The sequence below is a fragment of the Hemitrygon akajei genome, chromosome 21, assembly GCF_048418815.1.
Source record: "Hemitrygon akajei chromosome 21, sHemAka1.3, whole genome shotgun sequence".
In the NCBI taxonomy this organism is placed as follows: domain Eukaryota; kingdom Metazoa; phylum Chordata; class Chondrichthyes; order Myliobatiformes; family Dasyatidae; genus Hemitrygon; species Hemitrygon akajei.
Genome location: NC_133144.1, coordinates 15384825 through 15410314, shown reverse-complemented (window position 1 = coordinate 15410314; position 25490 = coordinate 15384825). Strand labels below are relative to the sequence as shown.

Below are 25490 nucleotides of genomic sequence, written 5' to 3'. Positions count from 1 at the left end.
TATATAAGGTGTTGTTCCCCCAACCAGAGTGTGGCTTCATCTTGATAGTAGAGGAGGCCATGGATAGACATATCAGAATGGGAATGGGACATGGAATTAAAATGTGTGGCCACTGGGAGATCCTGCTTTCTCTGGCGGACAGAGCGTAGGTGTTCAGCGAAACGATTTCCCAGCCTGTGTCGGGTCTCACCAATATATAAAAGGCCACACCAGGAGCACCGGACGCAGTATACCACACCAGCTGACTCACAGGTGAAGTGTCGCCTCACCTGGAAGGACTGTCTGGGGCCCTGATTGGTGGTGAGGGAGAAAGTGTAAGGTAGTTGATCCCACTACCAAGCAGATCTTTCCCTCCCCCCACTTTCTGCTCTCCGCAGGGATCGCTCCCTACACGACTCCCTTGTCCATTCGTCCCCCCCAATCCCTTCCCACCAATCTCCCTCCTGACACTTATCCTTGTAAGCAGAACAAGTGCTACCCTTACACTTCCTCCCTCACCACCATTCAGGGCCCCAGACAGTCCTTCCAGGTGAGGTGACACTTCACCTGTGACTTGGCTGGTGTGGTATACTGTGTCCGGTGCTCCCAGTGTGGCCTTTTATATATTGCTGAGACCCGACGCAGACTGGGAGAGTGTTTCACTGAACACCTACGCTCTGTCCGCCACAGAAAGCAGGATCTCCCAGTGGCCATACATTTTAATTCCACGTCCCATTCTGATATGTCTATCCATGGCCTCCTCTACTGTCAAGATGAAGCCACACTCAGGTTGGAGGAATAACACCTTATATACCGTCAGGGTAGCCTCCCACCTGATGGCATGGACATTGACTTCTCTAACTTACGTTAATGCCCTCCCTCCCCTTCTTACCCCATCCCTGATATATTTAGTTTTCTCCCCCTCCCCTTTTTTCTCTCTCTCTCTGCCCATCACTCTGCCTGTTCTACATCTCCCTTTGGTGCTCCTCCCCTCCCCCTTTCTTTCTCCCTAGGCCTCCCATCCCATGATCCTTTCCCTTCTCTAGCTCTGTATCACTTTTGCCAATCACCTTTCCAGCACTTAGCTTCATCCCACCCCCTCCGGTCTTCTCCTATCATTTTACATTTCCCCCTCCCCCTTTCAAATCTCTTACTATCTTTCCTTTCAGTTAGTCCTGATGAAGGGTCTCGGCCCGAAACGTCGACAGTGCTTCTCCCTGTAGATGCTGCCTGGCCTGCTGTGTTCCACCAGCATTTTGTGTGTGTTGCTTGAAGTGCATAGCTTCCCTTTACATAGTTGGGGGGGGGGGGGTGGTCTGGAGATGAGCTAATCGATCCAAGGTACACACACTAAGAGACAAATGCTTTACTGACTTCAAAGTAACATTGGTTATCAGCTTGTAGTTTCTAATCACTTTTCACACCTCTAATGTGATTAGTGATTATTTATGGAGATACAGCACAGAATAGGCTCTTCCCAATCTGTGTAACCCAGCAATCCCCTGATTTAATCCTAGCCTAAACATGGGACAATTTACAATGACCAATTAACCTACCAGCCGGTACGTCTTTGGACTGGGGTTGAAAAACGGAGCACTCGGAGAAAAAACCACAGCATCACGGGGTGAACATACAATCTCCTTACAGGCAACAATGGGAATTGAACCCAGGTCACCAGCACTATAAAGCATTGTGCTAACCACTATGCTACCATGCCTTGCAAGGAAGGAATTCAAACATAGAGTTTACCAAGTGATCAATATCTGTAACTGATAAGCCAATACTGTATAAAAATAGTATTTTTCTGTCCTGCTTCAGAGCAATATGGTGACAGGGAGCATGCTGCTTTCCTTGTGCGCAAGTAAAATAACGTTTGATTGAGTTGTGTGATGAATTTCTCTCCTTGGTTGTTTGGTAATCTTGTTTTCTAGACACATCAGTTGCCACTTGTAAGATCACAAACAGGTGTAAGTACACTTCCAACTACTATTGCCTTGTTTAGTTTCTAGTTGTAAATCAGAGTCAGTCTTCAAATGTAAATGGAAAGCAGTAATCAGCTTGAAGTTAAAACACAGCTTTGCAAAGAAGCTCTACATGTAGATGTCTGTAGTAAGTCAGTGCACCTATTTATTGCTGCTCAGAGTTTCAGTATAAGACACTGGGCTGTTTCAGAACAGACAAGCTGACTCTAAGTTGCTTTGTTCAAGGATGTTTGCAGACCAGATGGATAATATCACTTAGCATAATCACATAACTGATGTGTTGGAACGGTCATGTACTCAGGAATTTAGCTTTACAGCATTGATTGTGAACTGTGAACATTAAGCTATCTACAATAAGAGGGGAATCATGGTTGAGAAAAGAGGGAGAGGGGAGAGAGTGGGAAACACCGGACATTCTATAATGATCAATAAACCAGTCTGGTATCAAATGACCTTGCTTGGTGTCTCAGGGCTGGTGTGACCCACACTGCCCCCCAGCCCTGGCACCCCTTCTCTGCCACCAGTCCCACATCCCTCCTGTGACGCTCCACCATCACCATTCGCAACATCCTTTGCTCCTGCCAAATTCGCAAACTTGCTCTCCACTCCACATTGACAAATACAGTATTATGCAAAAGCGTTAGACACATATATTTAGCTAGGGTGACCAAGACTTTTGCACACTTCTATGTGACTCTGAGATGCTGTGAGACCATTTGTGTTAAAAGGGCATCTGAGGAAATATATTCATGAGAAGTTATCCCAGTGTTAGAGAAAGTTTATAAATGTACAGAGCAGCTCAGGCTTATTAGAAATGGGGTAAAAACATCAAGAAACATAGGGTGAATTACAAATCCATTACTCTGGTTTCCATTTCTGTGATGGATGGTTTGTTCATCTACTCCTCTGGTATATTTCAGTTTACAGGAATTGTACCTATGTTTTGGAAAAACTTGGTGCTTTGTGACCTGGGAATATTGTTTAAGATAGATATCCTCCATGAGTTTCAAGTGTGTCTTAAAAAGTGTTGTTTGGTTGTAAATGTGTATCACTGAAAACGAATTGCATTTTAAACTATTTTGTTAGCTGGAAGTATCTTCTCCTTGGTAGGGAGAAGGGGCCCACTGCTCAGATAGTGGGTATTGGCAGCTAAACAGGGAAGTGAACTGATCTTTGAATATTGGGTAGTTAGAATATAATCTCCCTTTAATGAGAGTACTGGTAGCTACTTATATCTGATAGGCCTTAAGGTCTTAATTTGAGTTAGAACTTTGTGGTCAGCAAACCCAATATAATCACAGTTGTATGTGTGCATTCTAATCTTACTTTATTTTATCACTAGCGATAACAGTAGGTGTTGGAAAACTAGAAAGTGGAGTGAATCCAGATGAGGGGTCGATCCATTTCCTTCCTATAGATACTGCCTGACCTGCTGCGATCCTCCAGCATCTTGTGTGTTGCTCATTGATTTATGTTTGTAAGATGCTGCGCTGCTGATGCAAAAAGCTACAGTAATTTCCACGGCACTTGGCCCTGGTATGTATACCTGTGATAATAAACACAGGAGGAGTAACTCACTCATATCATCTATACATCACACACACACACACCCCACCACCCCCCCTTCGTCCCTGCATGTCAGTGCCTATATGTCCATCTCTATCAGGAAAGGAAGACCCCCTGCGGCTTCCACACTGACCTTGCTCGTAACCTCACCTCGGGATGCAAATGGAACCAGATCACAACCATCTCGCAAAACCACCTCAAGCAAACCGGGTAAAAGCACCTGCACAGTGCCGGGGCGGAGTTAGTCAGCGCACAACTCCGCCGCTGCTGTTGCCGGTGGAGACCGAGATGATCTGCGTGCGACTGCGCGGCGTTGCCGGGCGATTCTCTTCAGCGCGCGCATGCGCAGTGTCGAGGAGGAGCGAGTGCCGGCGTGACGCCGTGCGAGGGGCGGAGCGAGTGGGTACGCGCCTGCGCAGCGTTGCAGGGCGGGGCTGATCAGTACGCGCCTGCGCAGTGTTGCTGGGCAGCGGTGATGGCGTATCAGCTGTACCGGAACACGACGCTGGGAAATAGCCTGCAGGAGAGCCTGGACGAGCTGATTCAGGTACCGGCGGCGGCGTCGTCGTCCCCTTCCAGTGTGGGCCGTCAGCCTTCCGGGGATGCGGGGTCCCGAACCGCAGCAGCCTCGCGTCGCCGAGTCATCAGCCAGCAGACCGGCCCTGTGCCATCCCCGCAGCTCCCCAGCGCCAGATCCCCCTTCATCCTCCCACCCTCGCGTCCCCTACTCCCTCAGCATCGACCCCCTTCACCTCCTCTCGACCCCGTCTCCTGCCTCTCCCTTCTCTATCTCCCCTGCACCCTTTGCTTTCTCTTGTCAGTCTTTCCCCTCTGGAGACCCACCGAGGCTGCTATCATTCCTAGCACACCTGTTTTGCCTTCCGATTACTGTGGTGTTGGTTGAAAATGTTACTCGCTTCTGTCTCTTCAGTCCCAGCAGATTACCCCTCAACTGGCTCTCCAGGTCCTGTTACAGTTTGACAAAGCAATCAACAACGCCTTGGCGCAGAGAGTGCGCAATCGAGTCAACTTCAGGGTGAGCTCATTTGAAGGTTTAACAGTGCTTTGAAATCGTACCATACCTTTTGTTTTCCCAGTACCTGTAATACAGATTTAAGCTGGTCATGCGAAGTTTATGCTCAACATAAGCGCCCCAACAAATGGACGTCAAAGTCTTCTCTGAACTACCTGGGCTTCTAGTCTTTTCTTCTTTACTCTCGCCTAGCTTCCATATTGCTCAAAACTCTGGATAAGTAAGTCTGACCATTTGTGTCAGATCCTATTACTGACCCTTTATGACCTGATTCTAGCTGTACCTTGAACAATTTAATCCTGTTCATGATCTTCTGTAATTTTTTTTAACCTGTTCTCATAATTATTCTCTTTTACAACTTTTGTTTTCCAGTTGAGAATTATCACATACAAAAGCTAAAAACATGATTTAATCTGCTTCCATGATGCTTTTCGGCAGTGAGTTCCAGAGCTCTACTGCTTTGAAAACTGTTTCTCTTCGCCATTCATTCATTTGCCAGTTGTTGAGAATATAGGTGCAGCAGGGCTTGTGGCCCAGTGGGTCTTACTGAGTTGAAACCCCAGCCTAATCCCACCTTGCAAAAGTGGATCCTTTCATCTGCAGGACAGTTGTTAAAGTAGAAATCCAAGTACCGTTTTCACGTAACGGGTGTATCTGCTTTCACTGACCTTTCAGACCTTGCTACACTCTGGGCAAAAAAAATCTTTGACTTACAATAAGTTTAAACCATCGCTCATTTTTATTTTAGCTCTCAAGGGAAATGAGTCCTTGCTCTTTACTCCATCCAGACCTCACAGTTCCACTGTATTCTCCATTCTGCCACATCTGCTTCACTTCTCTACCTTCCCTCAAGCTAAAACTTTCCTATCCTCATCAATCAGCCTCTCTAGTGCAGTAGTCTTTCCTGAGAGATGGTGAGTGAAAATACTTAAACCGTAGCCAATTAGCATTGTGTACATTTCAAACACTTGCCAATGAGAAGAACATCTAGTAGGTATTCAACTATTCTTGGGGCCAAATGAATATGTAGCCCCAGCCTTCTCCAGTCCTCTACACCTCTCAGATTGCATTTTCTGCCTCATCCAATGTCATATTGCACTCCAATTGCCTTAGCTCATACTACTTTGAATTAAATTCCATTTGCCGAGCAAACCATCCTTCCGTAGTGTCAACCACTTTGCCGGTTTTCATGTGAACTGCCCCATGGGTCATGCACCCTACTTTATTTTCAATTACTAATCTATTCCAAAACCATACGGCTGACTACCATGCTCTGTGAATCTCTACTGGTGATAACCTGATCTCAAAATGACCCACCAACCATAACTCTCTGCTTTTTTTTTGATGAGTCAATTTTGGATCCAATTTGCCACTTTCCCCTGCATCTCATTTGCTTTATTGACCGACTTGCCTAGTCAAGATCCTTGCTAAAGTACGTAGGGACTAACTCAGCCACTCGGGCCTCGTCAGAATTGGGCTTTTACTGAATTACTTCTGTCGAGTAAAATTAGATTTTCTCCTTTGACCTTTTACTCTAATTTCAACTTTTGCCCTTGCTATGCAAAATTTAAATAAATTACCCTCAACACTGCACGTATTCTGCCACAGATGTTCCTTCCTCAGCACCTAAAATTAAATTAGGGATTGGTATCGTTGAGTTCTCCTGAGCACACTGAGGAATTCCGTGCCTTTTACATGGTAGTGGGTTATTATGAAATAGAAAGTGAAAGTCATTGAAATCCCCTTTCTATTTCTCCCCCATTGCTTTTGCAGAGTGTAAGTTTGCCCCTCTGACTCCCTGAACCAGCTGGGTACTTTGTGACTCTCTTCACTAAACTCCCAACAGTGAGGATGCCCTCTTGTGCCAACAGTATGCTAGCTAAGTATTCTCCCACTCTACTTGAATAATTTCTATCCTCAGAATCAGATCCAACAACGCCACCTATATTGATCTATAATTTTGTGTCTTTCGAGCGGAGCTCTATTAACACTGGGAGTGGAAGAGTGAATGTGTCCGAGGGAAACGCGGGAGAGGGGAGGTGTGGGGAGTGTTCAGACATGGCATGCACAATGGTTACATGCCTGCTGAGAAGGTGACTGGAAGGTGTGTCTGAGCTGTGCAATGGGAGGTGTGGGAAGACAGGGGAAATACAAGGGGTAGAATATCACCTGTGTCGGAAACAGAAAGAAGGTGATGGTGGAAGCTGAGTGCAGAGTGGGGAAGACCCTCTACACTGCACACTTTTTGGAGGATGGGGTTCTGGAGGGCTGGGGAGAAAAAGCATTGGTTAAGGTTTTGTACATTTTAAAGAAATGTGGCTATGTCCAAAGTTTCAGGGCATTGACTTGCAATGTACAAACCCTTGTGACCATGTTTGTTTTGTTTCTGACACTTCTGATCACTCAAATTGAAATAGATTTTGGCCCAATAGTTTAACTTTCTATACAATTTTAATATATGAACTGCTTCCTGGTTTTGTTTATTTTAAAGGGCTCTTTGAATACGTACAGATTCTGTGATAATGTATGGACATTTGTTCTGAACGATGTGGAATTCCGAGAGGTTACTGAACTGGTCAAAGTGGATAAAGTGAAGATTGTAGCTTGCGATGGCAAAAGTGAGTTGGTGTTGAATGACAAAGCTTTCCATGTTTTGTTTACTTCAAATTTAGCTTATATCTGTCATCTTGCGTAAGCCTAGTAGTTTATTTGTGATTTAAATTCCATTAATTCCTTTTTTGCTTAACAGCTCCAGAAAGCAGGTTTTTAAAATGTACATGGATCAACAACTTGCCTTTTAATTACTAGCCCTGTAGCCATTGCACTATAGGCTTTTGAGCAGGGTTAATCGAGTGCAATGTGGTTTAGTTGGAAGAGGGTTGTATATTACTAGATTCATTGAGTTTTTAACTGAACTATGGTCCTTAAGGAATTTCCACTGCAGCAAGTCATCCAGGTCATTGTGCATCATCTCTTTTCCATGTTTTCCGTTCCCTTTATCCAGACTATGCCATAGAATCCTTATCCTCTTTTCATCCTGGATTCATGGAGTTGTAGAACACACAAACTGGTTTTTGGGTCCAGCTCACCATGCTGACCAAGTGCCTACTTGAGCTAGTTGTGTTTGCCTATGTTTGGCCCAGATCCCTCTAAACATTTCCTTTTAGCTCCAGAGTCAATCAAGTTTCCTAAGTGGACTGGCAGTATAGAAACAAGGAATTCTGTTTTACTGAATCATGCTATTGTGTAAAAAAAACTAAGGATGCAGTAATTGACCTCAGTGTACATGCCAGTTTCTTTCTCCTGTGGTCTGCTGTTACATCCTTTCTTGATCTGGTAGTAAACGTTCTTAATGTTCTTTCCACAAGACGTAGGAGCAGAACCAGGCCATTCAGCTCATCAGGTCTTCACCATTTCATCGTGGCTGATTTTTTATTTCCTTGTGCTTCCTGTAACCTTACTAATCAAGAACCTATCAATCTTTGCTTTAAATATACCCCATGAATTGGCCTTCTATGGCGATGAATTCCATAGGTTCGCCACCCTCTGGCTAAAGACATTTCTCCTCACCTCTGTTCTAAAGGGATGTCCTTCTATTCTGAGGATGTGCCCTTTGGTCATAGACTCTCTCCATTGAAAGCATCCCCTCCACATCCACTCTAGGCATTTCAATGTTCAATGTTTCAATGAGATATCCCACCCCATTCTTCTAAACTCCCAAGTTCAGGCCCAGAATCAAATGCTCCTCGAATGTTAACCCTTTCATTCCCGGGATCATTCTCGTAAACCTCCTCTGGACCCTCTCCAATGCCGGTTTGTCCTTTTTTAGATATAGGGTTGACACAGTACCCCGTGTGCAGACTGACCAATGCCTTGTGAAGCCTCAACACTACATCCTTGGTTTTTATGTTCCGGTCTCTGGGAATGAATGCTAAAGTTGCATTTACCTTCCTTGCTACTGACTCAACCTGCAAGTTAACCTTTAAGACTTCCAAGTCCCTTTGCACCTGCAATTTCAAAGTACATTTATTGTCAAGGTCTGTACTCACAAACCTGAAATTCATCCTCCTGCCGATAGCCATAACATACTTTGGGAACTAGGCTACCCCACTAACTGAGTTCCCAATGGCATATGCTTGAGGTAGAATTGGTACATTATAGAATGAGGCCTGAAGTAACTGGATCCAAATATTTAAGACTTGTGAGCATCTAGAAATTTTGGAGTATTGTAATCAGTGCATCCGTTTTCTTTGCCACTGCACCTTCTAACAGGCATGTGTTTTAGTGAACGTATCAAGTTTTAGTCCTGTTAGCTGTTCCTTGTACCTGTCTGGTCACAGGATTGGAGGACTACAAGTGTAAAGAAAGGGATGATCTAAGTCATTGCAAACTGCTGAATAAACTTCGGTTGTCAAAATTGTGGGAATCAGTGTAAGAGACAATCGAAACCTTAATTTAAAATAGCCTGGAATTGTCAGCTTGCATTGCCTAACTTGACTAATCGTACTGGAGGGTTAAAAAGGTGGGTGTGTAAGAGCAGTGGGAGCTTTTCTTTCACCACAAGATTGGGGCACAATGCATTGCCCTCGTCGGCCATACTTCCTCTTTCAAATTTAACAAAGTCCCAAATTTGTTAAAGTAAGTCCTTGGGATCTAAAGAAAAGTGGAAAATTAGATGTTGATTCATTAGAGGTTGGTTGGTTTTCTTTCCATTGTGCTAAATGGCAATATCAGCTGTAAATTATAAACTGGTGCCACTGCTTTTATTTTTAAAAGCCTTTGCTCCTCTTTGCCCCCGGAATCTATTATTAGGAGGCTTTTCGTACTTTCTTTTCGAAGACAGATACAAAGCATTTCATGAAAATCTCTGCCAGTTCCACATTTCAATATTAATTTAAGTTTCACCCACTAAGTGACAAGCTCTCCTTGTACGTTTTAGAAGCACTTACATTGTTTTTATTTATCACACAGTTTTCAACAGTTTTGCCCCTTTTTAATTATCTTTTGCTGATTTAGTTTTACCAGAGTCCTGACCCTTTACAAATCATTGCAACGTTGTATTTGTTTTATTTTAATTTGATGCCATCTTTAACTTCCATGGCCACAATTGTCATTGTTAGTCTTTTTCTCAAAGGATCTATTTTGGCAGTCCACTTTAACACGGGCATGGGGAGGACAGGGTGGGTGTGTTGTGGTAGGCTCTGAGAGAGTGAAATGTTACACATTTGAAAGGGGACAGTGAAGATATAGAAAATAGTACAGGGAATTGAGGTAATGCGTCAAGAAAAAGTGGTGGAAAAAGTCAAAGGCAGGGTTATCACCACACATCAAGTATTCATACTGAAATGAACTGATGGCACCTACAGGTTTGAGCACAGCAGCTGCTGAGACTAACTTTAGCTTTATTTGTCATGTACATTGAAATATCAAAACTTGCAGTGAAATGTGTCGTTTTGCGTCAATCCAGTCAGGGGCGATTGTGCTGGGCAGCCCTCAAGTGTCGCCGTGTATCTGGTGTCAGCAGGGGATGCCCACAACTCTAGCCCGAACCACGCAGTATGTGTTAATGTTTTGTAATGTCAAAACAATAAACAAATTCAAAAGAAGACATGGGAGCCTGAAATGTGGGACTAACTTCAAGTTTATTTTAAACAAGGCACACTAATATCATGTGGTGCCATGATGATGTATGCAATTCACGTATTTATGCATATAACCTGTAATTATTTAAACAAGGTGCTTCATCGATTTAAATAAATAAACAAAAACACACGCACACACACCAACACTTAAATACTAATTACACAACACTCCATCCTGCTTAGGTATAAACTCCAACTCAATATAGTATGCATCTCAGCTATACTATATAGACTCAGTATACTATATAATACAGTCACCCACAGCTATTGTCAATTATTAAACTGTCCCATTCAGGCTTAAAAGTTTAATTGCTGTGGAGGATCTCTTACTCTTGTGACCCCTTTCCTGACAAAGGGGCCATTCTGTTTGGCAGGTGAGATTTGTGGCTGTGAAACAATCTCAGATTTTAGGGCCTCTTCCCTGGTGGTTGTAAGAGTTGATTCTGAAACTTCAAGAAGTAAACCTGACAGCTCTGGACACCTCATTTTGTGGAATGACTGAAACACACCCCCTTCACCATTCCCCATTCCTATTTCCCTTTTTCACCTCATCTCTTTACCTGCCTAGCACCTCCCTCTGGTGCTTCTCCCCCTTTTCTTTCTTCCATGGCCTTCTGTCTCTCCTATTAGATTCCCCCTTCTCCAGCCCTGTATCTCTTTCACTGATCAACTTCCCAGCTCTATACTTCACCCCTTCCTCCCCTCCCCCAGTTTCACCTCTCACCTTGTGTTTCTTCCTCGCCTCCCCCCAACTTCATGCTCTGACTCAACTTTTTTTCTCCAGTCCTGATGAAGGGACTCGGTCCAAAACGTTGACTCTTCTCTGTCAATCTCATCATTATCTGATTTTTCAACAGCATGCAGATTAGTTTGGCCAGGCTGGTTTCTGTTTAGACACTGCAATTTTATTTACGCTCACTTTCGTTCCTGATTGCAATTCAATTGCATCTCTGTCTGCAGTTTCCATGAAAACAGTGATTTCAACTGCTCTTTTGAAAGCAAGTTGTGCTTCATTTAGGAGCCATTTTTTGAATACTTTCTTTTAAGATTCCACAAACTAAACAATCTCTCAGTGCATCATTTCAACACATTACCAAAGTCACAATGCTCTGACAATCTCTTCAATTCAGCCACATATGCCAAAATGGACTCTTCCTTTTTGATTTTGCTTATGAAACCTGAAGCATTCTGCAGTCAGTAATGGTTTTAAATGTTCCTGCATTACTTTGACAATATCAGCAAAGCTCATTTCTATGGGTTTGGTTGGAGCAGTTAAACTTCGAAGCAAACTGTATGCCTTTAAACCCAACGAACTCAGCAAAATTGAAACTCCTTTCTCATCAGCTATTTCATTTGCTTCAAAGTATCACTGAGTTTTCTCAGTATACATATTCCAGCTATGTTTTGTGTAATGAAACGTGTCAATTTATCCAACGTAGCCAGCCATTTCTGCTTTTTGATGATTATTATCACCCAGTGCTCACTCTTTATGAACCTGTGATTTCTTTTATTTTCTGCCTTTTATTTGTAATTAAAATTCGATCTTGTCTTACCTTCCAAAGAACATATGCTGATCTGTTTTTTTAACTTAACTGCCACTGTGTGTGCTGGGGTGCTTTTTTAAGATTAGCTGCGTTTTTTTTAGTTTGAATGTCTCGCTGTGCTTCAACAGTTTGGTAGCCATCTTGGGTTAATTTTTTTAAAAATACCTCATTGCTGATGTTAAGGTTTGTAACTTCAAAATATCCTTTTTCAATATTTTTATTAATTTTCACATATAAGAATACACAGTACATGAGCATATATATTATAAATCATTATATATATAAACATATATAATTATGATTTTTAATATATATATGTATAAATTACAGGAAAGATATTAATAAGGTTGAAAGAGTGCAGAGAAGGTTTACAAGGATGTTGCTGGGACTTGAGAAACTGAGTTACAGAGAAAGATTGAATAGGTTAGGACTTTATTCCCTGGAGCATAGAAGAATGAGGGGAGATTTGATAGAGGTATATAAAATTATGATGGGTATAGATAGAGTGAATGCAAGCAGTCTTTTTCCACTGAGGCTAGGGGAGAAAAAAACCAGAAGGCATGGGTTAAGAGTGAAGGGGGAAAAGTTTAAAGGGAACTTTGTGGGGGGGGGGGCTTCTTCACACACAGAGTGGTGGGAGTGTGGAATGAGCTGCCAGATGAAGTGGTAAATGTGGGCTCACTTTTAACATTTAAGAAAAACTTGGACAGGTACATGGATGAGAGGTGTATGGAGGGATATGGTCCAGGTGCAGGTTAGTGGGACTAGGCAGAAAAATGGTTTGGCACAGCCAAGAAGGGCCAAAAGGCCTGTTTCTGTGCAGTAATGTTCTATGGTAAAAAGAAGCTGGAGTAGTACCGAATACATTAAATGTAAATCACACTTGCAATCGCAGTACCCTATATTCATAATCTAAAACACATACATTAAATTGTAATTTGAATTGTAATAATTTTATTATTTAAAAAGAAGAATCTAAACCCACTACCAAGATCAAAGCTGTTTGGCAAAGAAAGAAAGACAGAAAAAAATCCTTATCACATCGTGATTTATGTTATTAGCCAACATCTGTAATTTAACACCAAATCAAAGGTTTTGAAAGTACCGTAGATGTCGGATTATAAGCCGCTACTTTTTTCCCATGCTTTGAACAGCATTGAACATAGCGGCTTATAATAAGGTGCGGCTAATATAAGGTTTTTTCCCATGCCGCCAAAACATTTTGCCTCGTAACAGTAGACCAATAAAATTGATGAGTAGTTCACAGAGGTCCAATGAAATTGTACGATAAATCAAGCGCACTTCACAAATTATTGTAAATCAGCCATTTGTACTCACCCTCATCAACATGGAAAACACTCGAAGAAAAGCGTATGATGCAGCTTTTAAGTTAAAGGCAATCAATCTGGCGGTTGAACAAGGAAATCGAGCTGCTGCGCGTAATCTTGGCATACATGAATCGATGGTGAGACGGTGGAGATTTAATTTGGGACTGCCGCTTCAGGTCAGGAATGGCTCACGTGATATTAGACAGCAGTACAAGGGAGGGAGGGAGCGAAACTGAGGATTCCGCTGCACCGAAACTGCTAGCGATTCAGTAAACAAAAAAACAGTAAAACTCGTGTGTGAATGGTATCGGGCCAATAAGGACACAAGTGTCCGATGTTACCAAATACCGGTAGGTATAACAAAGTTTAGCCTTACCAAATATGTGTAGCGAGGGTTTGGTTTGGGGGAAAAAGGAGTATAAATAAGAGCAGAATGTAAGGGGAAGGCAAAACGCGTTCTGCAATAAAGCCACGCTGCACTGTAATCCGGTGTTGGTTGTCTCTCTTCCAAAACGAACACAGGGCAGAATTTGAAGCCCAACACGTGTAATATCTTTCTCTGTAAATATCTCATATTACAAGCGGCCGAAAATCCGGTCCGCCGAAAATCCGGTCCGCCGGAAATCCAGTGCGCCGAAAATCCGGTCCGCCGGAAATCCAGTGCGCCGAAAATCCGTTCCGCCAGAAATTCGGTGCGGCCTAAAATCCGGTGCGGCCTGTACATTTATAAAATAGATTTTATTTCTAAAATTAGAGCCAGCGGCTTTTAATCAGGTGCGCTTTGTAGTCCGGAATCTACGGTAGTTCAAAAATGGTCCCCACAATGTTTGAAAGTGTTGGTTAGAATCAGAAATTGAACAACGGATCTTGTCTAAGTTTAAGCAGGACATAACATCACATAACCATTGAGTGTGAGTAGGCAGAGCAACATCTTTCTATTTAAGCAACACTGCCCTCCTAGCTATAAGAGAAACAAAAGCCAATATATGCAAATCAGATGTCTCCAAAGTTATGCCTTTTTCTCCAACAGCACCAAACAAGGCAGTCAAAGGGTTAGGTTTAAGATTTACTTTAATAAGTACAGAAAAAGTTTGGAATACTTCCTTCGAGTAGTTTTCAAGACTCGAGCATGTCCAAAACATATGGATTAGTGAAGCCTCTCCATTGTTCCATCTATCACAGTAGGGAGATATATCTGGATAAAAACGAGATAGCTTGTCTTTAGACATGTGGGCCCTGTGGACCACTTTAAATTGTAGGAGGGAGTGGCAAGCACATAGTGATGAAGTGTTAACCAATTTAAAAATTTCATTCCAAGTCTCCTCAGAAACTGAAATCTGTAAATCTTGTTCCCAGGCATTTTTAATTTTGTCTAAAGGAGCCTCTCTTATTCCCAACAACATACCATAAATATTGGATATTGAGCCATTATGAAAAGGTTTCAAATTAGAAATTACATCTAATAAGTTCTTATCAAGACGCATAGGAAATGTATGTAATTGAGATTGCAGAAAGTCTGTAATTTGTAGATATCGAAAAATGTGGGGTTTTGGTAAGCTATATTTAGCTGACAGTTGCTCAAATGAACAGAGACTTCCTCCAACAAAGAGATCCTGGAAGCATTTAATACCCAATCTATCCCATTTTTTAAAAAACTGCATCGGTCATAAAAGGTTTAAAAAAACAATTAGAAAAAATGGGACTAGAAAGAGAAGGTGTCAATAAACCAAAGTGTTTTCTAAATTGTATCCAGATCCTTAAAGTATGTTTAACTACCAAATTGTCAGTTAGTTTATTTAAAGATAAAGGAAGTGAGGATCCAAGAAGAGAAATAATATAATTTTTTTAAGTTAGCTTCTAAAGAGACCCATACTGAACAGCCCTCACAGTTAATGTAATATGACCAAAATGTAAGAGTTTGTATATTGACTGCCCAGTAATAAAACCTAAAATTTAGTAAAGCTAAGCCTCCATTCTTTTTAACTTTTTGAAAGTGTACTTTATTTAATCAAGAATGTTTGTTTTTCCATATATATGAAGGTAGAATTGAATCAAGAGAATCAAAAAAGGATTTAGGAATAAAAACAGTCTTATATGGGATGCTTTCAAGACCTATATTAGAGGACAAATTATTTCTTATACTGCAAGTGTTAAGAAAAAAGCTAATAAAGAGAGAGTTGATTTAGCTAATCAGTTGAAACAAATAGACCAAAAATATGCTTTGGCTTCAGATCCTGCTTTATATAAAAGACGTGTTGAAATTAAAACTAAATATGATCTTCTTTTAACATATCCAATTGAAAATCAACTCCTAAAAGATAAAAGTCAATTCTATATTCATGAAGGCAAAGCAGGTAAATTATTGGTTAACCAATTAAAAGTCTTTATAGCTAAATGGCAAATTAAAGAAATTTGTAAAGCTAATGGTGACCATTTAGAAATAAATGATATCTTTAGAGAATTTTATTCTAAACTTTATAGTTCTGACTATCCTAAAGATAATACTGTAATGAATAATTTTTAGACCAATTAAACATCCCTGTACTTTCTGTTGATAATCAAAAGCAGTTGGATCAACCTATTTCTTATGAGGAAATTGCCGAGAATGTACATTCATTGCATCCCGGGAAGACTCTGCGTCCTGATGGATTTTCTGGAGAATTTTACAAGGCTTTTTTCTCATTGGTTATACCTCATTTATGTTCTGTCTTTTCAGATACCTTTAAGTTGGGTGGGCTGCCACAATCTTTTTATGAAGCTTCCATTTTGCTTATTCTTAAAAAAAAATAAGAACCTAACTGAATGCTCTTCATACAGACTAATTTCTTTACTTAATGTTGATACTAAAATTCTATCCAAAGTTTTGGCTCGTAGGCTTGAAAATATTATACCATCTATCATATCTGATGATCAGACTGGATTTATTAAAAATCGCTTTTCCCATTTTAATATTCGTCATTTACTGAATGTTATGTATTCTCTTTCTAAGGAGATATCGGAATGCATGATATCTCTAGACACTGAGAAGGCTTTTGATCGGATTGAATGGAATTATTTATTTAAAACCTTACAAAAATTTAACTGGGCCCGATTTCATTCAATGGATTAAATTACCATAAGACAAAGGAGCAGAAGTCGGCCATTTGGCCCATCGAGTCTGCTCTGCCATTTCATCATGAGTTGATCCAATCTCCCCTTTAGTCCCACTCCCCCGCCTTCTCACCATAACTTTTGATGCCCTGACTACTCAGATACCTATCAATCTCTGCCTTAAATACATCCAATGACTTGGCCTCCACTGCCGCCCATGGCAACAAATTCCATAGATTCACCACCCTCTGGCTAAAAAAAATTTTTTTGTATCTCTGTTCTGAATGGGCGCCCTGCAATCCTCAAGTCATGTCCTCTCGTACTAGACTCCCCCACCATGGGAAACAACTTTGCCACATCCACTCTGTCCAACACTCGAAATGTTTCTATGAGGTCCCCCCTCATTCTTCTAAACTCAAAGGAGTACAGTCCAAGAGCAGTCAAACGTTCCTCATATGTTAACCCTCTCATTCCCAGAATCATTCTAGTGAATCTTCTCTGAACCCTCTCCAATGTCAGCACATCCTTTCTTAAATAAGGAGCCCAAAACTGCACACAGTACTCCAAGTGAGGGCTTACCAGTGCCTTATAGAGCCTCAACATCACATCCCTATTCCTATACTCTATTCCTCTAGAAATGAATGCCAACATTGCATTCGCCTTCTTCACCACCGACTCAACCTGGAGGTTAACTTTAAGGGTATCTTGCATGAGGACTCCCAAGTCCTGTTGCATCTCAGAACCTTGAATTCTGTCCCCATTTAAATAATAGTCTGCCTGTTTATTTCTTCTTACTAAAGTGCATGACCGTACACTTTCTGACATTGTAATTCATTTGCCACTTCTTTACTCGTTCCCCTAATCTATCCAAGTCTCTGCAGACTCTCTGTTTCCTCAGCACTATCAGCCCCTACACCTATCTTTGTATCATCAGCAAACTTAGCCACAAAGCCATCTATTCCATAATCCAAATTGTTGATATACAATGTAAAAAGAAGCGGCCCCAACACGCACCCCTGTGGAACACCACTGGTAACCGGCAGCCAACCAGAATGGGATCCCTTTATTCCCACTCTCTGTTTCTTGCCAATCAACCAACGCTCTATCCCCATATGTAACTTTCCTGTAATTCCATGGGCTCTTATCTTGTTTAGCAGCCTCATGTGCAGCACTTTGTCAAAGGCCTTCTGAAAATCCAAATACACAACATCCACTGCATCTCCCTTGTCTAGCCTACTTGTAATTTCCTCAAAAAATTGCACTAGGTTTGTCGGGCAGGATTTTCCTTTAAGGAAACCATGCTGAGTTCTGCCTATCTTGTCATATGCCTCCTGGTACTCTGTAACCTCATCCTTGACAATCGACTCCCAACAACTTCCCAACCACCGATGTCAAGCTAACAGGTCTATAATTTCCTTTTTGCTTCCTTGTCCCCTTCTTAAATAGCAGAGTGACATTTGCAATCTTCCAGTCCTCCGGAACCAGGCCAGAATCTATCGGCTTTTGAAAGATCATTGCTAATGCCTCCGCAATCTCCACAGCTACTTCCTTCAGAACACGAGGGTGCATTCCACTTGGTCCAGGAGGTTTATCTACCCTGGACCAGATTATTTAAAAAAAATTACTTTATTTATCTCCCTCTGCTCAGGTTCTTACTAATTTTCAGAATTCTAAACCTTTTAAACTCCAACATGGAGCCAGACAAAGATGTCCTTTGAGCTCTTTGATCTGGCTTTAGAACCCTTAGCTATTGCTTTTTGAGGATCTAATGATATCACTGGTATTCTAAGGAGAGGTACTACCCACAAAGTTTAGCTCTATGCTGATGATCTATTGCTTTTTATTTCTAATGTTGAGACCTTGTTAACTACGCTTTCTTTACTCTCCTGTTTCAGCCAGTTTTCAGGATATAAATTGAATTTACATAAGAGTGAACTTTTCCCCTTGAATAATCTGGTATCAATTAATACTAACCTTTCTTTTAAAATTGTAAGAAATCAATTTACCTATTTGGGTGTAACAATTATAAGAATTATAAACACCTAAAAGAAATTTCTTATCCTATTGAATTATGTGAAAAGGGCACTATCAAACTGGTTGCCCAACTCTCTATCGTTGTTGATTGGATGAATTAACTCTATTAAAATGAATATCCTGCCTAAATTTATATACCTTTTTCAGGCCTTACCTGTTTTTATTGGTAACTTCAAAATATTAAACTAATTTAAAGGAAGACACGGGAGTCTGAATTGTGGGTCTAAATTCATTTAAGCAAGGTATGTGCATATCACATGGTGATGTATGCATTTCACAGAAACCTACACAGTCACAGAAAGAATGTACAACCCCTTACAGGCAGCAATGGGAATTGAACCCCAAATGGTGATCACTAACACTGTAAAGCAATGTGTAAACCAGTATACTACCATCTCACTTAAGTTGTGGTTGCTTGGGAAAGGTTGGGAATTAGTTAGGGTGGGTGGGGTGTAGCTCAGATGATATAAACTTCTATGTGGGCAGCAGTGAGGCAGCCATTACATTAGTCTAGGCGTCGATAGATGAAAGGACAAAATAACATTAGAATGAATAGTTAACAGGCTCTCTAATTGTAATAATACAGTCTGAGAGAAAATTAATCAAGAAATATGCGCTTATGGTGAAGGTAACCATAACCTTCTTGTAGACTGGGCAAATCCTGTTAGTGAATGTAATTTGGAAGATGTTTGGGGCAATGGTTTTTGGAACAATATTACACAGCTAGAGAACCAGGCCTTCCTGTTTCCTTTGTGATGGAGCAGTGTTAATAATTATTCTTGTGATGGGTGACCCTCTGGGGTGAAACATTTGAAGTTTCTGTGCAGTTCAAGAGAAACTTCAATTGGAAATTGCAGTTTTGTGAAGATAGTTACTGTATGTAGATATTAAAGATACATTGACAGGGTAGATGGGGAAATTAAAGAGTGTACTTCCACTGCTACCTCCGGCAGTGCATGCCAGACCTAACCACTTGCTACATTAAAAGGATTTCCCTTTATGTAACCTTCTGTTCTTAGGCTTAGAATGGATGGTATTTAAAGAAGTTTCAGAATTCTCAAACAAGTGTATATTCTTTTGAGAGAGAAATTGATTCATTTGTGACTAATTAAGGTTAAAGACCCTATTATATCAAAGGAAGCATATAATGTTGCTTTAGAAGATTAGCAAGTTTGTGAATTGGGAGAGTTTTTTGGAATCAATTACCAGGAAATTACTAACAGGGATAAGTGAGAGTGAATTAATAGAAAAAAATATTTTAAAAAAGTTTCTGCAAAAATATAATTAAGGAAAGTGGACAAAATTTAATATGGATTTTAAAGAATAAATGTCATGAGGAATTTTAATGGAGAATAAAGGAATGGCTGATGTAATAACAAAATATTTTGTTTTGCCTTTGTCAAATACAGTCTCATCAGCTGTTAAGCTATGTCCACCTTGAACAGATTCCCTGGTGAGAACTTGAGGAAGGTGGATAAATCTGATCAAAGAGGCAGTGCCTTGTGCAGGAGCTTTTAATTGCACATCCCATGGAAGGCACTTGACAGCTGCTGAAGTGCACCCCCAGACCAAACCTGCTGCCAAGTGACTCAAAACCCTTAAGAATTAAATATCTTAAATGTTTAAAATTGGCACTAGAAATACATTTAAACAAAATATAAATTGCCTAAAATTTCTATCCCTTGCAGCCATTCTTCCTCTTTGAAATGGAGACAATTGAACCTGTGCTGGAATCACTAAACTGTTCTAATTCCTGAGGTAATCTCTGGGAAAGAGCAGTTGTTTGCACAGCACCGGACTCCATAGTCCTAACAGCACCGGTTGGTTGTGTGGCACTTCAGAAATCTGAACTTTTCCCGCTGTCCCTTTGCAACAGGTGGCTTGTTTTGCAGCTGGTTGGGTTGTACATTTTAGCAAATATAGAGACAGTACGTAGTTGTACTTATCACTAAAAAGAAAGGACTGGATAAATTAAAAGGTGTAAGACTCAGCAAGTACTGAATTTTGCCACCAACAGCAAAAATACTAGGGATGATCTTAAATTCTGGAAAAGTGGTAGAAAATGGGAAAGTAACAAATGTAACACTTCCGTATAAGAAAGGAGGAAATAAATGGAGGAATTAAGACCAGTTGGCACAACAACTTTATAGAGCCTGAGTTGTGATGAGATCCCTCAAATTCTAGAAAATGCAGTCACAGTCCACTTGGTTTTTACTAGTTCTACAAACCTACTATCCTGGAACCATTGTACCATATTGTAAAGTATAACTTTTATCGGAATTATGTTTTTGGGTGAGAAAGCCAAAACTGCAACCTCCAATAATTTAGGTGAGGTATCAGCAAGACTCTACACATTACAACAAGACTTCATTACTCCACTGTTCATATCATCTTGTACTAAAGGCCTATAGAACACAACTTTCTGCACATGTGTTTTGGTCTTCAGTGACATGTTTACAAGCACATCTCAGTCCTTTGGAACATCGTCACTATCAGCATTTAACCTGCTTTCCTATTCTGTTCTTGTTCTACATTTTTCCACAATGAATTTCATTTGTCAGTCTCACACACTTGTATAGCTTGCCCATAGCTCCCTGAAGTCTCTGGACATCCTTCATCACGCTAAACCCATCATTAGCAAACTTGCAGTCAGAATCAGATTTATAATCAATGACATTTTGTGAAAAGGTTTTTTTCGTGGCAGCGGTAGGGTGCAAGACAAAATTACGAAAAGTTACAGAATTACACAAAGTTACAAAAAAATACATGTAGTGCATAAGAGGAGTATTTCTGAATAGGAATGGTTGATGAGACTTGCACAGAAAAAATTGTTACTCTGGTGCCAATTGGTGCCTTTGGTCCCCTTGGCCAAAGCATTGATAGATCCCAGTTTGCAGCACCCCAAGCTATGATCCCTGTGGTATCCATTAGTCATAGCTTATCAAACTGAGAATGGTGTATGTGTGGGACATTATTGAGAACTTTCTGAAAGCTCAATACGCCATCTCACTTTTTTTTCCTCTCAGTCACATGCATGGACTCCAGTTGAATTAATCAACGTCAGCCCTGTGAAACCCAAATAGCAATACCTTCCCTGTAAAAAGACATGCACAAGCCATTATTCTTTGCTTGCTATTGAGCAATGGATCCAATTTACTCCCTTGGATCACATGAGCTTTTACTTTTTTGGAAAGCTGGTCATTTGGGATCTTGCAAATATCTTTGCTTAAAACCCATATAGATAACATCTGGTGGTCTGCCCTCATCAACCCAGATAAGTTCCTCAAAAAATCAGGCTGTTGGCCACGGTTCCCTGAACATATCCTTGCTGACTGACCCTAAGTTCTTTCTCTTTCTTCAAATGTAACCACTTTACCAAGTACTACAGGCTGGTAATTTCAACATCAAATCTCTTACCTCATGATTTGGCAGGAGGCCATTTGACTATTCTGACTCTTGGGAGCAATTTTATCAGTCCTGTTCCATGTACCCTTGCAATCTATTTTCACTTACTCCTACCATTTTATCCTCTTTTATTCTTGTTGCCATTAATTTGCACCGAGGGGGCAATGTGGACAATTAACCCAGGAAGTTTTGGGGAAATCTGCATGATTACGGAGTTGAACGTGCAAACTAAAAACAGATGCTCGAGTTTAGGATCGAACTGCATCGCTGGAGCTGAGGCAACAACATTAACTACTGCATTGTTGTGGACTTACCACTAAATTTTTTGATGCAGCTGAATCAATTTAGAGCAGAGAGGGGCCAGTTAATCATGAGCAGCTTACTACACTGATTTTTATGAAAGTAGTTATGAAAATATTTGAATGTCTTCCTGAAGTCCTTAACTGATCATCTTCTTGACCCACTACAGTTTGTTTATAGAGCAAATTGCACAGTTGAGGATGCAGTTAACTTGTGTCTTTATTACATTTTTCAACTTCTGGACTCCCCCAGCACCTATATGAGGATTTTGTTTTTGGATATCAGCTTCACCTTCATCACTGCTGTTCCAGAGTTGCTCCACAGCAAGTTAAGCTATCGTATCTTGTCAGTGGATTACGAACTTCTGACAAGAAGGAAGCAGTATGTAACGTTGGGCTCCTACTTCTCTGATTCAATGTCTGTAAGCACAGGCTCTCCCCAGGGCTGTGTTCTTCCACCCCCTCCTCTACTCACTGTATACAAATGACTGTACCTCCACAGACATATCCATTAAAATTCTGAAGTTCGAGGATGACATGACTGTAGTTGGTCTCGTCTCTAATAATGAAGTGACCTGTTATCAAAGAGAGGTAGACAGTCTCTTGCAGCATGGTGTGCTCGTAACAACTTGGAGCTTAATGTTACCAAGACATTAGAAATAAGGATTGACTTCAGCTGACAACCGGTTACCTGTTTCCCCTGACCCCTTTGCCCCCCCCCACCCAACCACCACTCCGAAAATTAATGGTCAGCTTGTGTGTGTGATCAAGTCATTCAGATTCCTGGGGATTACTGTTACCAGTAAATTGAAGAGGACAGACACATTAGAGTTGGCCCTCCTTATCTGTGAGGGATTGGTTCCGGGACCCCTCGCGGATACCAAAATTCGCGGATGCTTAAGTCCCTTATTCAACATGTCTCAGTGCGGTGGACCTTAGGACCCAGCGGAACCCAAGACCTTATTTAACCTGTCTCAGTGCTGTGGCCATTAGGACCCAGTGGCAGGGATCTGAATCCGCAGCGTTTCTGTTCACGAAAATAATCATGATAACGATTGAAAACAAAGTGGAAATAATAAAGCAATCGGAAAGAGGTGAAACGCCATCAGTCATTGGAAAAGCGTTAGGCTACGTCGGTCAATGACCAGAACAATTTTAAAGGATAAAGTGAGAAAGGCTGTGCCCCAATGAAAGTTACAATTATTACTAAGCAGCGCAGTGGTTTAATTATTGGGTTTTGGGTTTTTGATCCTCCACATCAACCCTGCACGGTGGAGAGCACCCTCGATAGCGATCTATCACTGGATCGAACTCGGAAACTTCCCGAGCCCGGCGCTGAAACATATGTTCTTAAGTGTTTTATATGCATAGAAAGGTAAAATATATACTATATATGAATGCAAATGTTTGACTAACTGACGCTAAATAATACCAGATGTACCTGTTCTGACTTACTTAGTAAGATAACTTCCGATTTTTTTTTGATCCCGATCCACGATGCCCCACGCACATCCTCCCGTATACTTTAAATAATCTCTAGATTACTTATAATACCTAATACAATGTAAATGCTATGTAAAATAGTTGTTATACTGCATTGTTTAGGGAATAATGACAAGAAAAAAGTCTGTACATGCTCGAACAACAAGTGCTGGAAGAGCACTTCCGGGTTTTCGCAATTCGCGGTTGGTTGAATTAGCGGATGCAGAATTCACGGATAAGGAGGGCTGACTGTACATTCATCACTAGGAAAGCCCAGCAGAGATGGTTCTTCCTGCACCAGCTTAGGAAGCAATATGTCAGGGTGTATCTTGATGAATTTTCATCAGAGAGTGTTGTGACATCCTCCATTACCATTTGGTTTCCCACCACTGCCTCCAAGCCCAGGTTGCAGCGATTGGTTCATTCAACAGAGAAGATCATTGCTGTCAGCTACTGATGTTAGAAGACCTGTTCAATGAAAAGAAAAGAGCTGGAAAAAAAATCGCTGCTGACTCCACCTACCCCAGCATTCACCTATTTACCAAATTGTCATCAGGGAGATACTAGAAGTCCATTACCATCAGGACTGTACGTCATCTCCGAAACTTCTTACCTGTAGCTATCCAATTTCTCAATAAAATTCAGGTGTAATACCCCAACTGTCCCTGTACAAATCTTAAATGGTCTTTCCTGCCATTGATAATTAATCTGTTCATATGTTCACGTTTATTTAAGTTTGATTACTGAGATTTCTGTATATGACGGTTCAGCTAGTTGTGGATTGCTCATGGCTGTTTGCACTATTGCCTTGTAAATTGTGGGTTGCTGTGCTGTTGCCTGTTGTGGTATTGTCTTGTGAACCACAATCAATGCTGGTATGTTTCACTTGTTGGCAATGAAATGATCTGATCCTTTTTGCTTTTATTTACAGATACTGGTTCGAATGCTGCAGAATGATTTGTCACCAATGAAGGCTTTTTGCTGAAGCAGCATCCAGACCAGATGTATTGTGATTGATTCAGATGTTTTGAACAGCAGTTGGCTGATCTCAAACTGCTCCATGGAACAAATAATGGGGTATAAGTGTATCCCCAGGATGTACAATATCAGTGAGAATGTTACTTTTTATAGACAGTGTAACTTTTTTATGTTTGAAAGATGAATCTGTAATAAAGTTTTATGTAACTTTTCTTTGCTCATCCTGCCTGACTTGTCGTTTTTTTTGTTTTGGAATGAGAACACCTCTCACGGTCAGTGAATTTGTGATTGGGGTTCCCAAACCAGGGAAGAATGGAAATCTCCCTCCTTGAAAGAGTTGGGCTTTAGTCCAAAGGGCATAGAGATCTTCAGTGACAGTCCATTGTCCCTGTGACCCACTGAGATTCATTAAGACCATAAGACATAGGAGCAGAATTAGACCATCTGGCCCATCAAGTCTGCTCCACCATTCAATCATGGCTGATTTTTTTTTAAGAGATCATGGTCGATTATGGTCTTTATCTTGTTTCTACTTTCTTGTATGTTCCTCTCATCTTCAAAACAACCAGCCCCTCTGATTGTCTCAGTCTATCTTAGCTGTGAAAATTTTCAGCAATTCTGCCTCCACAATACTGTGATAGAGAATATTAGTTTCCTGATCCATAATCTCTGTACTAAATAGGCATCTCCTTATTCTAAAACTAAGACACGTTAAGGTTCTCCCCCCCCCCCCCCCCCCAAGCGTTGACACTTATCGGCATTTACTCTCAATGATAATAGCTATGGACTCAACCTGTTCAATTGTTCATAATAAGCCAGCGCCATCACCCCAAGAATCAGTGTATGAATGATATACCAACGGATGAATTTTGCTCATTCATGAGAGCCAAGTGTGTGCAGTGCCCTAAGTGCAGCCTTGCCAAATCTCCTTTCAGTATGGCTTGACTTGTATCCATCCCTCTTGCAATAAAGACAACCTTCATTCGTGTTCTTAGCTGCATGGTTCATGAACTTGTTCAGATCTTTCTCCTCCACAACATTCTATGTCTGTTCAGGGAATCTTGGTTTTTCAAGAAATATTGAGGCCCTGGTTAAGAAGGAGGAGGCAGCAAGGAACAAATAAGGTAC

The 25490-nt window shown here is 41.0% G+C and overlaps 1 protein-coding gene across 1 annotated transcript; it reads left to right on the top strand.

The window, feature by feature from the left end:
- The first annotated feature begins 3935 nt into the window (after positions 1 to 3935).
- On the top strand, positions 3936 to 24583 carry gtf2a2 (general transcription factor IIA, 2). The gene is made up of 4 exons (XM_073024849.1): positions 3936 to 4074; positions 4459 to 4563; positions 7052 to 7178; positions 24316 to 24583. Exons 1-4 carry the CDS (start codon positions 4003 to 4005, stop codon positions 24339 to 24341), a joined length of 330 nt encoding a protein of 109 aa, XP_072880950.1. The 5' UTR covers positions 3936 to 4002; the 3' UTR covers positions 24342 to 24583.
- The last annotated feature ends 907 nt before the right edge of the window (positions 24584 to 25490 follow it).